Source organism: Athene cunicularia (assembly GCF_003259725.1).
Source record: "Athene cunicularia isolate RWA chromosome 13 unlocalized genomic scaffold, athCun1 chr13_part1, whole genome shotgun sequence".
Taxonomy (NCBI): Eukaryota; Metazoa; Chordata; class Aves; order Strigiformes; family Strigidae; genus Athene; species Athene cunicularia.
Genome location: NW_020799117.1, coordinates 12,171,654 through 12,187,258, shown reverse-complemented (window position 1 = coordinate 12,187,258; position 15,605 = coordinate 12,171,654). Strand labels below are relative to the sequence as shown.

General features: G+C 42.2%; 1 protein-coding gene across 1 annotated transcript; it reads right to left on the bottom strand.

The window, feature by feature from the left end:
- Positions 1-6,454: 6,454 nt before the first annotated feature.
- On the bottom strand, positions 6,455-14,456 carry SLC26A2 (solute carrier family 26 member 2). Its single transcript, XM_026858357.1, has 2 exons — positions 13,809-14,456; positions 6,455-11,592 (listed from the first exon to the last, which is right to left on the bottom strand). Exons 1-2 carry the CDS (start codon positions 14,448-14,450, stop codon positions 10,087-10,089), a joined length of 2,148 nt encoding a protein of 715 aa, XP_026714158.1. The 5' UTR covers positions 14,451-14,456; the 3' UTR covers positions 6,455-10,086.
- Positions 14,457-15,605: the final 1,149 nt, after the last annotated feature.

Here is a 15,605-nt window from a genome sequence, read left to right as displayed (position 1 = left end):
AGTTTTGGGACTTGACAGTCTTTTTGGATGGCTGCTGGTTCAGTTCCACTTGGAAATGAATTTTTAATGTGTAGGCATCTGCAAAACATCATCTTTTTTTTAAGGGAAAAGCAAGGAAAAGGAGACAAGCCAAGAATTGGTCCCACTGCTAAGATACAGCAAAACACAACATAAGTGCCCAAGGACAAAAAAGCTGAACAGAACCTCTCATATGGTTCCTTGGAAAGCAATTATTCACATTTCTGCAAGAGATAACGCCAGAGAATGTGGAAGCAGTACACTAGGTCATCCCAAAAAATAAACCAATTTTTGCAGCCTCCTGTTAATTTGCAGGGCAGTTTATGCTAACATGCAGGGGTCACAGCAGTGTGCAAGACAAAGATAAAAGTTCTCTCTGGACATAAACACTGTGAGGCCAAAAGTGTCACTCACCTTGTGACTGCACATGGTAATGCAGTCGCACCACTCTGAAGTTTGAGAGGGCCCAGGAAACCTACAAATAAACAGTGATGAAGAGCTACTGCTTGCTCCCAGCAATTAAGCATGGCATATAAGACATATAAGGAATGACATATAAGGAATGGGTTTTACTGTATTTTAAAAGATGTGGGATGGAGCATATCCCTGGAAAAAGACTCGATGCAGGCACAGAAGAGCTTAAAGGACATGGAAGAGCATCTTTGGCCACAAAAGTCATACACCGCACTCTGGGTCCACTCTGCTCACACAAGTCCTCCACCCAGCATTGACACCCACTCATAGACGACAGGAAAAAAGAGCACTTTCCTGCACATCAGCTAGAGGGTTGGGGGGGCACTCCTGATTTATATAAGGAGGGTGAAAATAAGTCCTTGCCAACCTTTGCAGCGCTTTGTTGTTGTTTTCATGTTTTCCCTTGCATGAAAAATGTCCAGTGCTTATGACCCTTTTCCAAATTAGCAAGCTAATAACTGAAAATGCTATAATGGCTCTGTAAACAGATTGAATTGATTACAGATTAATACAGTGGAATAAAATCAGGGAGACACATTTCTATTTCATACTGAATTGGCGTTCAGCCCAGGCTACTTGGCATCATTTCAGACTTGACCTGTGTGTGTTGCCTACGAGCCCTTCAGCGGCACTGAGGCTGTGCTGGTGGGATACTGCTTCCCACTGTAGCTCTTCAGTAGCTCACAGGGTCACCCTGTTTGCAGTTAACACAAGTTGCCCCCCACCGCAGCACAGCAGGCTCCGTGTGGGCAGAGCTCCCGGGCTGTCCCAGCAGCCACCCCACACCAGCTCATCATGCACCATGGCAGTGGAGAGGGATCCTAGAGAGGTTACATCTCGATGCCATGGTACAGAAAGATGCGCCAGCAGATGGGTAAGAAGATCAGAAACCACAGCACATCTCCAACTACTTGTCATGTGACAAAACTGGATCTGCTATTAGATTTTAAACAGAAGAAGCTTTTTCATACAACACAAACGGTGTGATGGACTGCCACAGGGTGTGGTGGGAGTCAGCAGGTGCAAGAAAAGGGGTCAGGGAAGCTTCACCGAGAAGTGCTGCAAAAGCCGTAACAAAGGTCTAAGTGCTCAGAAAGTTTCTAGCCTGCTGCTTACCCAGTGCTGAGAGGGCTCCGAGTGGACTGGACCCCTGGTACACCTTTCCCAAACAGCCTCCACCAGGTTGTGACCCAGGAGATGGGGCTGGGGAGTGTCTCGTCTAGTACAGGAGCATGTATTAGTTGTCCGCAGGTAAGGCAGAGCCTTGAGTAGCACTGGTAAAGTGTGCTGCTGACCGAAGCCTGTTATCCCAGCTCTATATTGGCAAGAATCAGTTGCTCTGCTGAAGGCAGTGGCTGTCCTACACTTCTGAAGAGAGCAGAAGGCTCCTGCTGGCATTCTCTGTAATTGAGTGCTCCTACCACTCTGTTGGCACCAACACAAAAATTACAGCATGTGCGCTGAGGTCTCCTAAGGTAAAAGGCATTCTCAGGTAAAAGCTGAGCCATGCTGGATCAAAAAAACCTTTTGCATAAGTCAAGGACATGTATGCAAAGATAATGCTGACAGTAACTTCCCAGGACTGCACCCAGAGCTACTCTAAATTTTGCTCTATTACTGACCATGACCTGACCAAGTCATGTAATCTGTTACGTCCAAAGCACTGAAATACATTGCAGCAGTTTTGTAAGGCTGAATATGTAATACCACATGGTATAACTACACATAGTGTAAAGTAGCAGCAAACCTGACCAAATCTCTTATTTCTTGCATTTTAGGAATATGGAGCTGGCCCACAGGAGGGTGCTGCTCACCGACACACAGCACATCATTGTCATCACTCTGCTTATTACTTGTTATTATTCATGAGACAAACTGCAGCCTGGCTGCACAGAGCACTCAAGCCAGAATGAGGTGAAAGCCTGCTGCTGGCCAGGTATTATCAGTCAATGCCCTGGTTTATGTTGGCAGGAAGCCTCCATGCGTGCCTACATGTGTACCACAGACAGTGAGGGAGAACAGTGCCCACAGCTGTGTACACACTGTGCTTTACAACAGGGACTGGGCACAACTGGCCAGAGAAACAGGGACTGGGGACTCACTGCTCAAATATGTGTGTCTCCTCTTAAAATTTATGGCTGCAGCACCTTCTAAGATATCAAGAATATGTCCAACAACAGAAAAAACTTAAGTATCATCTTTTAATGGTGATAAAGAAACCCAAAGAGTTTACCATATTTGTTATAAAATTCTTGTGCTAACAAATCTTCTATAATGACAATAAGGCACATTAGCATTTAAAAATTACAATTGATACAGATCTAACAGACAGACAATTTAAAGGAGAGTCAACAACATGCAGAGGCTATATCCCATAGCTGATGGTAGGACACAAGAAGATGACTGACAAAACACAACTTTCATCACAAACATTTGGTCAGTGAGCACAGCACTCAATGGGGAGCTGATGGCAACAAACCTCTCCCCATGCTGGACACAAGGCAAGGTCCGTGTCAGTAAGCACCCATCCAGAACGGACTGATGCTACAGAGCCAGACAGCTCTCCCAGCAGCACCCTGGATTCCACTGAACTGGAGGAAATGTTATACCTTATTTTTACTGAACAACTAAGTCACAGTAAAAAGTAAGGCTACGTCTTACACATACTATACAACTTTTCCACATTTTATTCAAATAAACTATTTTGTAAACTGGTTAGATCAGTTGACCAATGTGATCCATTCCATTCCTGAGGTCCTTTTTCATGATTCTCCAACTTGAAAAAGCTACTCCAGGCAAAATTTGCCATAGTCTTTATTCTGCAAAACATTACATCACATATATCTAAAAATACTCTGAATTTAAAATAATTTAAAAATCATACCCCAGAACATACCAAGGTACCAGAGAAGATGGTCAGGGACTCAAGAGACTGATGAACTCAAAGCATCATGTACTTTCCAGAGAAAATGAGGCTTTATCTCTCCTTAACCATGTTTCAGCTGCATTTCAAATACACATAAAATTTACTTCCTTAACTCAAAAAGTGGACATAAAAAACTTGGACCCAGGTGCAGCAAAATGTTTTGCTTCCTATCTTCTTGTGGAGTCCTGAGATCATCTGGGAGCTGGACTAAGAGCTAAGTGCTTTCCAAGCTGGAGAGAGCTGGAATTCAAATATTTTTCGCAGTAAGTTTACTCAATGGAGATTTGATTCTCTGTACAGTGTGGAAATATTTTGTGTATTTGCACATTAGAGAATAGCAATATGCCTTAGCTTATATAATCTCTAGAAAATAAAATAGAAAGGTACTAATTATACTATGAACTAAATATATATATATATATATAATATTTGCCATTTTACCTAACCAGAGGCCTCACTTTTAGCATTGTAATGATCTCAAAAGAAAAAGCAAGACTGAATTATTTCCACTTCAGGTGGAATTTGACTGAAATAGTAAAGATCAGGTAGTTTTTCACATGAGCAGCTGATTCTTCAAAGGCTTACAAACATGATAACCAAGTGCAAGTAATTCTTGGGACTTAACAAGGTCATTCACAGTGCCAAGTCTGCACTGAAGACACTGCTCCTTTTATCTATGCCAGCACAGTGGAAGTGCAAAGCCCTTCTAGTGTGGACAGTTACATCAATGTTGAAGTCTCACAACAGTATCCTACACTGAGACTCGGCAAAGCAAAATATGCTACACATATACAAAGCACCTTGTATGGCATGAGCAGCAAGTAATTGCTGTGTACGTCACCGCTAATGAAGCTAATGTCAGTAAAAAAAAATTTTAAAAATGTAAATCACCTCAATCATTTAAACACCTTTCCAAAGCATGTGGAAAAAAAAAAAAAAAACCCCACAAAAAAACCCATAACAAGATAATGCCCTGATACAAGCTATTTGCCTGAAGAGTTTCACCCTCAACTCAAAGGGTTTTCTCTTGTTCCAGTTTCTGTGTCTTCTAGACCAGCAGCCTCCTACAGCCCAGCTGTGCTCCTCACTGTGCTGGGAACACAGGGATGTTGAGGTCAGTGCTGAGCCTGGGAGAGCCCTGTGCCCGCCTGTGTGCCTGCCTGAAGGGCCAGCATGGGTGTTCCTGCACATTTCTGGAGTGGAGTGACGTGACTAACCTGCTTAAAAGCTCTTCGTACCAGCAGCACTGGAGATGGTAGCAGGTAGCTAAGCATGGTGGGGAACAGCAAATTACAAAGCCCTTGGGTGAAAGGTCCAGGGAACTGGACCCAAGGAAATGTGCAGTGATGCTGGTCTTTTCAAGAGAGGTCTGGCCACAGAAAGACTGGACCCAACCCCACCAAGTAAGACCTATATCTAGGACAAGGCACAGGCAGAGTTCACGTCTGACCTCAGCACAAGGTTGTGGGAGGCAGCTGGGTATCGACCAGCTTAAAACCCTGGTGTGGCAGCCAGGATGTTTCCTGCCTGCAATACCTCACCTCTGCACTGCAGACCCATCAGCAGGGGATTTTAATGTCTCTTGCCACAAGCCAGCAGAAGTGAGTGGAGAGGAAGGAATGGCTGTGGTTTTTTCCTAAAAGAGAGTACGTTTCCATTCATTGCTGCAGGCCGATGGGGAAGGAGCACAGCAGTCATGGAAGTTCTGCTGTCCTGGCTGAGAGCCATGTGCAAACTTAGATTGAAATTAGATAAAAGTAAATAAGCATGAAACCAGAAATCCCTTATATATGTAGTTCAGAACAGTGTCTCATGCAGCAGCACTGAGCAGGAACTCATTATGGAGGAAGGCACATGGCTGTGTAATACAGAGTTGCAGCAGCCCCATAATAAAGACACCTCCAGGTTGATCTGTCGTTCCTGAGCAGCACCGTTGTTACTCCTGCAGCTACACAAAGGCTTGCACAGCCAGGCTGTGGCTCCAGTGGGCTCCTGGGGGACGTGCACAGAGGTGCTCCCCCACCAGCTGCCCACAGCCACCTTTCTCCCATCACCCAGAGGACTGGTGGGGGTTTGGGGTTGTTTTATACTCTCTGTTCAGGAGCTTTAGCCTTATCAAAGATCTGGCATGAAAACTGAGTAGCAGGTCACAGATAATAGCAACATACACAAAGGTAATGATTCTTCTATTTACAGTCATCATATGCAATGCTTTACAGCAAAACACAGAAAGAAGTACCAAGAAGGTGGAGGTGGGTTTTGAAGGGAATTTGAGAGGAGCAGATGGAGATGCAATGGCTTACAAGGAAAACAGGATCACTAAATCACCAAGACTAAGGTTGGCAAATAAATCCAAAAATAAGCACCACGTGCCCCACTGCAGTACCTTTCCCTGTTTTATAGAGTGGACTGAAAATTGGTTCTGTGTCAAAACATTCACACCAATGAAACATTTATTAGTGCAACTGCCACTTAGGAGGAACTGACACTACTATCTATAGCAACAAGAAACATTAAAAATAGAGCCTGACATTTAGCAGGAGACTAGTAAAGACATTTCCAGGAGTATTTAGTATAGCTGAAACTGTGAGTGTTAATTTCCATAATGCTGTGTTGTTGTCATTAATGAATGTGCTAATGATCTCTTAATTCTTCATTTAAACTGATAATTTCTGATTAGCACGTTTGGGAATGGAGATCAACTGATTTATACCATCCTCCAGTCTGGCCTGGGACTCTGAAGGTTGCACCTGGGATGAACATTCCCATTCCAGACAGATGCATAAACCCAAAACCAATCGTTCTGAGATTCCCTCTTCCTACAGATTACAAATTAAGATGTGAGGCAGGGATAAGAAAAGATGTAGAAGACAGTCAGTATGGCAGATTTCCCCTTATAAAATCTGATACACATTTTCCACTGTTCATTTAAAACAGCAGAAGGCAGAAAAGCCTTTTCCAGGAGTATCACAAAAGCATAACTGCATATACATAGCTGCTGCATCCATCATACAGCAGAAAAAGGTATATATATATATATATATATATATATGTACATACACACACACACACACATATATATATATATATGAAATTCCTTTATAAAACATTTAGGGCAACCGTTTTCAAGCAATGGTCCCCAATTCCTAAAGGTGAAATTGGATTACTTCTAAAGAGTCCATAAAACATATTCAAGTAAAACATGCTTCTTGCCAGTTGCGTTAAACCAAATTCACATCTTTGTTAAAAAAATATTCTAGGCCTAAAAGGAAAATTACTGAAAATCTACTGTTTTAAGAAATTCCAGCCTTGATAAGCTCTAATCTTCAGTTAAATCCTAAGGACTCTACTATAGTGTACTGGAAAATGGCACATATTTCTGTTCTCTTTTAATCAGGGCTGTGTGCATAAATATAGACTTATTAGTACTATGACCTCTGGATGTTATCTTAAATAAGAACATTTAAAAGTTTCTCTTTTGGTTGGCTGGCTGCATTTGCTGTGCATTTCAATCAGATTTCCTGTGTTTAGCTTGAAATGGAATTTGGAGGCTATGTTGTCAGTCATGGCTGCACAAACAGCACTGAGGCCAAATACAATGTGCTCTAGTAGCTAAACATAATTCACTTCAGTGTATCTTTTAGCTGTAATCTAAATTAATTACTTGAAAATCAATTTATGGCAGTTTTATTGTTCTTTTATGTAAACAAATACTGAGGAGCAACAAATATGCATCCTCCTAGCTGTGGAAAGCGTGGACTTCTTGGAAGTAACATTGCCATTCCTCTCTTCCTGGCAAAGGTAGAGATGGATTTGAAAAAACTTTTAATAAATAATTACTGTTTTCCCCTTCTCGGTTCAAATTTAGCTACACAAACCTGTGCATGGTTGCAGGTCAAACAATCTCCACCTGGGCAGCATGGAAATGGTAGGGGAGAGAGGAACTGTGAATGGAAAGAGGAAAGACACAGAGCAATTTCTACTTCTATGTCACCCATGGCTGCTCTCTCTTAGAGGAGGTCTCCTGGCCAGCGACTCACTCCTCCTCTCCCTCTCAGCTGCCCAGGCCTGGGGGCAAAGGGCTGAGAACAAGTAGCTGCGGGTAGGTAGGAACATTTGCAATAACAACGTACACTGCTTATTGTTTGCTGTGCTGTAATTTTTCACCAGGGCTTTGAGAAGAAGGCACTGCTTCTAGCGCTGTTTTGCTCTCTTGAAAAACATTAGTTAAAATCAGTGTTTAAGAATGGTATCAGTGTTTTTGTTCAAAGTTCTGGAGATGCTTTCTGGTAATGTGAACAAAGCGTGCTGAAAAGGGACTCCCGCAGGCCATGGCACTGCCATCAGCTGAATGCATGTGCGTAGGTCTGCGCTGCTCCCTGGCACCAGCCAGCCCGTTGGTGGGCAGAAACAACCCCCTCCAGTGACAAGCCTTCCCAAGCTGGCACTCAGCTGCGGGAGCTGCCGCGGGTGTGCCAGCTCTCTCAACACCAACCCAGGGGCTCTGAATAGGAACTCAACACAAAACAGGTATGGTGAGGAATTAAAACATAATTTCCATCCTGCACTCACTCCCTGTGTAGGCGTTAACCCCACTCACTGCTTTTATACATCTTAGGCTAATCCTCTGTGGTAATACCAATTCAGTAATTATAATTATCCAAACTGTGTAAGGGATTCTTAGCCCAGAATAAAAAAGTTCACACAGAGGTTACTGCAAAAACGAAAAAACTCAGCAGTACCTATTTGGAATTCATCTCCTTGTATAAACATACCTTAAGGCTGAGAAAGAACAGGGGTTTTTTTTTTAATACTGCAGAAACTTTAGCATTTTCTGTCTGATACTTGGGAGACTTGTCACCTTAACAATACCAGTTCTAGAAGACATAATGCACAGATCTCAGTTACGTACTCCTCTTCAGTATGTGCTACAGCCACCCCGCACATTCAGCAGTATTTGTATATGCTGCTATGATGTCCTAAAAAAATGTAGTAAGTTCAGTTAACATAAATAGGTTGCCAGGTCCTGGGACTCATCTTTCTGCTAGGTAGTACTTCTCTTGAGGTCCCAGCTCCTAGAGTGAAGTGATATGTGACATTTCAGCTTTCATAGAAAGAAGAGAATAGTTACTGGTCCTAGCGCAAAAAAAGAAAACAATCCTAAACTCAAAATATATTTCTATTTAGAAAATGTTTCATGATTCATATTGCATTTTATTTGACTCCTGACGTTACTTTTGAACAATTAAGGATGAGAATATTGTCTGTATACTTTTTCCCTTTTAAAAGCTATTAAGAACCTTCAATTCACACTGTAAACTCCCCTGGGAGAACCCAACACCTTCCAAGGATGTAATGTGTGCTATGTATAGCTGGTACTCAGTAAAAACTGTTAATCTCTCAATTCTGCCTTCATAATTGTATTCTACTGGTGTAAGAAAAGGGAATCTCTTCCTACCCAGTGCTTGTATTTTAGCATGAAGAACAGGCGCTCTTCACTATTCTGCATAATTTAAAATCGAAGTACAAAGTTTTATTTACACTAACATGGTAAAATAACATTCAGCAAAGAATTTTTCTGGCTCCTTAGCCAGTAGGAAAGTATTTCTTGTTCTGTCCACCTCATTACATAAAGTCCATGACAGAGCCTGCATAAAGGGTCTATGGTCAATAAAACCTGCATTCACACATGAAGTCTGTGTGACATGAAAAAATTTGGACAGATGTTGGAGAATCCATTTGGCCCTTTTCCTTTTGGTGTCTATGATTCTGTCTGCCTGGCTTATATAACTGGGTATAAGGGACTGTTTTCTGTTGAAACTCAAGAATTAGAGATTTTCCCTATCTGATGTCCACAATTCTAAAGAGCTCCTAAATATTAGGAAAACAAATGAGTGACCATAAACATGAATCAGACTTCTAAACAGTCACCTCTAATAAAAGGAATTCTAAAAAATTCAAGCTAGAGAGGCAAACCTTCCTGGCACATAAAGACCCATGTAGAAATGAGATAACCATGCCCCATTGCCTGACTGCACCAAGCTCTCAGGAGACAATGACAAGGCCTCTGGAGGTAACAGGTGGTTAGAAGCTATTCATTAAGACTTTTTCATGCATGTTTAGATTTATCTATCTGTCTTAAATTCAGGGAGGTTATAGAATCAACAACTAATCACTCTACAGTAAAGACAAGGGCAAACAGTCCCTGTCAGTCATTCCTTAGAAAATATAAGGGTGCAGGGATATGGAAAAGCAATGCCAGAACAAGAGACAAGAAATGAGTTGCCTCTTATTATTCGACTGGACAGGATGCCTGGACTACTTCAAAATCCTGTCCCATCCATAAAGACAGGGTTGCAATAAAGACTTCAGTGCTGAGATCAAAACTCAGAGGGGAACTGAGACATGGAAAGTTCAACAGAGAAGAGAAATGAGATGAACAATGATATGAAACCTCTCAGATTCACAGATTGGCCATAGTCAAGTTAAGAACTGCCTCCATTCACCTATTGAATCACTATACCCAGCTGGCAAATTTAAAGCATTGAAACAGACTGCACAATAACCAGTGCATTAACAACCCTGCCTCTTCTTATCTGAGTGCATAGACATACAGACCCACGGCCATTTTTTCCCAGGCTCTGTTCCAACTTGCTGCCTTTCCATAACTAGTTCTTAGAAGCGCTGGTCCTGCTGTGTCCCTGTGCACCCAATGCAAAGTCCACAGCCTGGTGCACACTGTGGAAGAGAAGGTGGTCCTCCCCCTCTTTAAAGAATTCTCCTCGGATCAGAGAACTCCTCACTGAAGGATTGCATTGGGCCAGTAGCACCTGGACATCTATCTCCCCATAGTCCTTGCAGACCTCTTTGAGCGTGCGTATTCCTGCCGTATCCAGAAACTGTACAGCACAACAGTCAATGACTATTGTGTGAAACCCCAGAGGTTCAGAGACAAAATCCATAGAGATGCTGGTCTGGTTGCCACCAGAATCCACCTCTTTCTCTTTAAGCATTCTTTTTGCTGCCTTTTTCTTTGCTGCCTTCACCCAGACTGGGTTGACCCCCGTTTGCTTATATAGGGTGGATTTAAAGCACTCTTTGTTGATGTAGTAGAGGGGTGCTTCAAAACGGAACACCATGATTCCTGGCTTGGTTTGCAAGTTCTTGTAAGCAGACAAGGATTCATACGTCTCAGACTCTGCCACCCAGCCAAGCAGCGGTGCCTCCGGTCTCTGAGTTCGGAAAATGACGCAGAGCATAGAGAAGCAAACACCAACCAAAAGACCAATCTCGGTACTGATGAGTGCTGAGGCTGCCATAGTAACTAGCCAGATCACTGTGTCCACTCTGCTCAAATGCCACATTTTTGGCAGGTCCCTGAACTTCCGCAGGGCTCCTCTGAGGTTTACAATGGTTATGACAGCAAGGACACATTTCTGAAGGGAATAAAATAAAGGTGCAATCACAAGGAGGACTAATAGGATTACCAAACTAGTCACCATGCCAGACATTTGTGTCCTACAGCCTGTGGACTCCTTGACAAGAGTCTTGGCAAGAGCTGCGCTTGTTGTGAAGCAATGGAAGAAAGAGGGAATGATGTTGCAGAAGCCAATGGCATACATTTCCTGGTTGGCCCTCACAGTATAACCATGTTTCTTGGCAAACATCTCTGAGAGGGAAACAGTGATGGCAAAGCCAATAATAGCTATGGGGATAGCATCCAACGCTACATTAGGAATCAGGCTCCAGTCTGGAGGGCGGGGTGGCAGAAACCCAGTGGGGATGTGTCCAGCAACGCTTGAGCCATAAGTCTCTCTCAGCTTCCCAAAATGAGATGCCAATGTAGCTGCCACAATCACAACTAGCTCAACTGGTATTGGAGCCTTGAGCCTGGATTTGAAATGTTCATTAAGCTCTTTGGTTGGGATAAGTACAAGAAAGCACAAGAAGCTGGTGATGAGATCACAAATGTTGGTCTTGTGTATGTTTCTGAAGATGTTTATCCATGTGGCTATGAGTGAGCCGATGCCACTGCTCCGTGGAATGTCAAGGCCCAGGAGATACTTGGCTTGTGAGGTTAGGATGGTGAAGGAGGCACCTGTGACAAATCCACTCAGCAAGGAATCGGAGAGGTACACTGAGACAAAGCCCACTTGAAAGAAACCCATGGCCACCTGGAAGGAATCAACCACACACAACAGATTAGGACACAATCTTGCAGATGTCATCACTGTGGAGCTCTGGAGGGAGGTGGGATAAAAAACCCCACTGTGTACAGCCCTAGAGGACAAGCAATAGCATTCAGCTGCTCCTGGTGCACCACACTTAAATGAAATGCATTTCTAACACAGAGCAGGCTTTTTGGGGAATCTTTGTATTCTGAACCTGTGTTTTATTGTTTGCTCATTGGTTCAGTTGTAACTTCTAGTTACCCTAGCAGGAAAAAATCAAGACTGGGAAAAAAGCATTTGAAATACTGGCTGCTTTTGCCATATCTCTCCCAAGTTCTTATAATCTTTGTGAACTCTGCAGGGATCCAAAACTTTTTTTGGTTGCCTTTGTCTGCCTTACACTGGAGTTCACAACCTGCAATAAAAATACAGCTTATGGTCTAACAACTGTCCTTTGTACTGCATAAAGTTTAGTGCATTTGTCTCAGCAAGTATGAGAGCTACAGTCTCTTGTGATGCAGATTATACAGAGATAAATTTTTTAAGTGCCTTGTCATTCCTTTTTATTAATGCTAGTTGAATGGACAAATCCTTGGTGCTCTCTCATGGAAAGGACTGGTTTTATGGATACCTACTCTACACATGCATCTTCACACCTGGTAAATGTCCCTTCCTCCCCACCAACCTTCACACCCAGTGGAGCATGGACCTTCTCACAGCAGTTTGCTAGAAACCTTTTAATACCCTGCGCTGGCCAACGGGGATGTCTACACTGTTATGCGAAGACTGTAGGCCAGAACTTACAGGTATTAAACTCTAAGTAGTGTCAATCTGATATATCCTATTAGGTAGTTAAGGCAAAAATAAAGACGGCTAGGATCATAGTTGGAAACTTCCTAAGAACTGCAAAGCATTACTGAAGAGAATGCAGGTTTGGGACCTGGACTGACTAGATGCTGGCTCAGAGCCAAGCTCTAAAAAAGGCTTCCTCAGAGCCTTGGTAATTAAGTTAATTCAAGGTTTTTCTAACTGTGAAACAGTGATAATTTTCTTACCTAGTTATGCTGTAAGCAACTGGTATGAGCAGTCTTATTTTCCGCTATTTGACTGCAAAGTTTCTGATACAAAGAATATATGATTTTGGTTGGAACTTCCAATAAAATATATTTGAGGGTGTGAAAACCTATTGGTTATCAGGCAGAAAGACAGTAAGTAGAATATGCTTAACAATTCAGAGGGAATTAAGATAATCTGACTTCTTCACATAAAGAAACTTAATTGTACTTGTACTTGCAAAGAATATTAAGCACAATTCACAACTCCAAAACTGCATCCATCCTACAGTGATGAAACACAAAATCCAGTGTACTTCGAGAGTCCCAGAATACTTCTGAAATTACTCAACACTAACTTGTAGTACAAGAAAAAGTCCCAGGTTGTGTCTAAAACCAGTATTTTAGAGTATCACAGGTATGAATGTGAACTTACAAACTGAAATAGCACAGCGCTGTAGTACCATTAAAACTAAATCCATTCTGGTTAATGCATGACACTCTAAAAACAAAGATATCTGCTTTAATTTTAGCAATCAGTGAATTCTACTAAGTAGAGGCAGAATGGTAAAATACTGTTGAGTAATATATTTTAATACAGTAATAATTAAAAGTTTTATTTCCAATATATTTTATCATCTCAGTAGTATCATTTTCATGCAGTGGCATTGTTTCAGCTTGGAATGGGGAAACAGCAAAGTAACAAACAAAAAGAAACTGGAGATACTTTTATTGTCCAGATTATTTTTTGATAAAAGAAAAGTCAAATGACTGAAGTCTGAAATTAAAAGCTGACACACCATATTCTGGCCCAATGAAATGGAAGCCTAAGTTATAAACCAAGAAAAAATCCCCAAACGACAAAAAACTTCAGGCCACAGTGAGGAAGGTGGTGAGCAGACTCCGTAAGAATAGCAGGTGGTTATGGGCAGGTCCTTCCCAACAGAGTAGCAATGCAAGCAGGAAATGCTATTAAAAAAAAAGGAGAGGAAACAAAGGAGGTTTTTGCACCACAGTAACTGGAGATTTCCAGTCCTTCCTGTGTCCACTCCCCTGGGATGCAGACTGAGGACACGTGCAAGCCCAGCAGGCTGTTCATGTGGACAGACACCTAACGAAGAATTGAAACTATTTCCACAGAATACCTGTTTGTCCACCTCCTCTTACCTGATAAACTCCAGCTATGAAGGTCATGGTGGCTGCCACTGTAATTGCATAGCAGCTTTTATCACAGAGCAGCTTCTGCGATGTCTGATTCACAGCCAAAATGGTGGTGTTTACAGACGCTGCTGTATCTGTGAGGACACTGAGCGCAGCTGGGTCTAAGTCATAGCCAGCTCTCTGTATTTCACGATCCACCACTTGTCCCACCATCAGGCAAATCACACCAAAGATGCCAACTGAGATGTGGCGGGAGGTTCCAAATATGAAATAAATAATGCTAGCGAAAAAGGATGTATAAAGGCCATAAATAGGCTCTTGTCCAGCCAAGAGAGAATAGGCAATTGACTGCGGGACTAGCAAGACCCCCACAATCACACCTGACATAATGTCTCCCAGTAGGTACTCTCTTAGCTTGTATTTAGGAAGCCACTGCAAGACAGGAAAGAAACTGAAAACATAGTCTTTAATTCTGGCTGGAGTGCAGCTGCAAGTTTTCTTTGCTTGCTTAACCACTAGAGCCTTCATGCTCCTCTTCTTTTCTTGGGGTTCCAAGAACATTCTGTGATGGAAACTGCGTTTAACATCGTCTCCTTCTGGCATTTCAGTCACTGAACGGATGTTGTTGAATTCTGCCATTGCTGCCATCTCAAGGACTCCTTAAAAACATGAAGGACCATTTGCATTAAACCATAAATGACTGTGCTACGTAAGACTTTTTAATAGAGTGAATGCAGTATTTATGAAAAGCAAGGGCTAAAAGTCTTAGTTCAGCCCAGAGAAACCAATTTCCAAGGAAATTTAGAAGGAGCCTCCCCATTATATCCCTATCAAGCAAGGAATCACCTTCCCTAGGAGGGAAGCTGATACTGGGTAGAATAAACCTTGTGCTGGCAACGTTGTGAAATGGAAAAGAATGCAGCAGCACTGTCTCTCTGGGAGGCTTCCTTGATAAAATCGCTATCTGCAGCCTGTTCCATCGTGCAAAGATAAGACATGGGTTTTATTGTAGTCCAACAGTCACTTCAATTCAGTTGCTGAAAATTAACTACAATGAGTATATTTCTAGCATTGGTCTATATCTCATTTAGATTTTTTTTAAATGCAGGGATTACACCTGCCAAATATTGTAAAGATTTGTTACCTAGGAAGATGCAATCTTTACACAGTGGCTTTATTTCAGCCAATGACACACTGCAAAGAATGCTTTTCACACTTTTTAGAAGCTGATTTTAAAGTAAATTATATCTGACCAACACAATAAACACAAGCGGAAAACATATTAATGGGCACAGTGGAAGGTAGGCGGAACACCTCTGCTGGAATATGTGCTCCAGTACAAGCTGCCTACAAACAGTAAACCAAGGTGACTATATCAAAGGACACTTAATACTGGACACATATTGCGTGAATGTGAAAGAGCAAAGTCTTGACAAGACAAGCCCTAACGAAACTTGATGATACCAACAGTGATTGCCAGTATTCATACAGCACTCCTGGCTTCCAGAAAACATCCAGAATCTTCCAGAAAACTCTCTTTCAGCCACCATACCTGCTACTACTAGTATGTTGAAGCTGATACATTTCAGCCAGAAACCCATTCACCTGGTGCTACAGTGGAGTCAAGGCCAGAGGCAGTTGCAGAACCCTGAAAAGTCTAACTCCCAGGCTTTCCTCTCAAACGCTGCCTTCCAATCCTAGAGTTGTAATAACAACATACCCCTTATATGCTAATCACACCCTCTCTGTGCAGTGCAAACATCAACCAAACTAATATTCTATGCAATGTTTATGACTGAATTA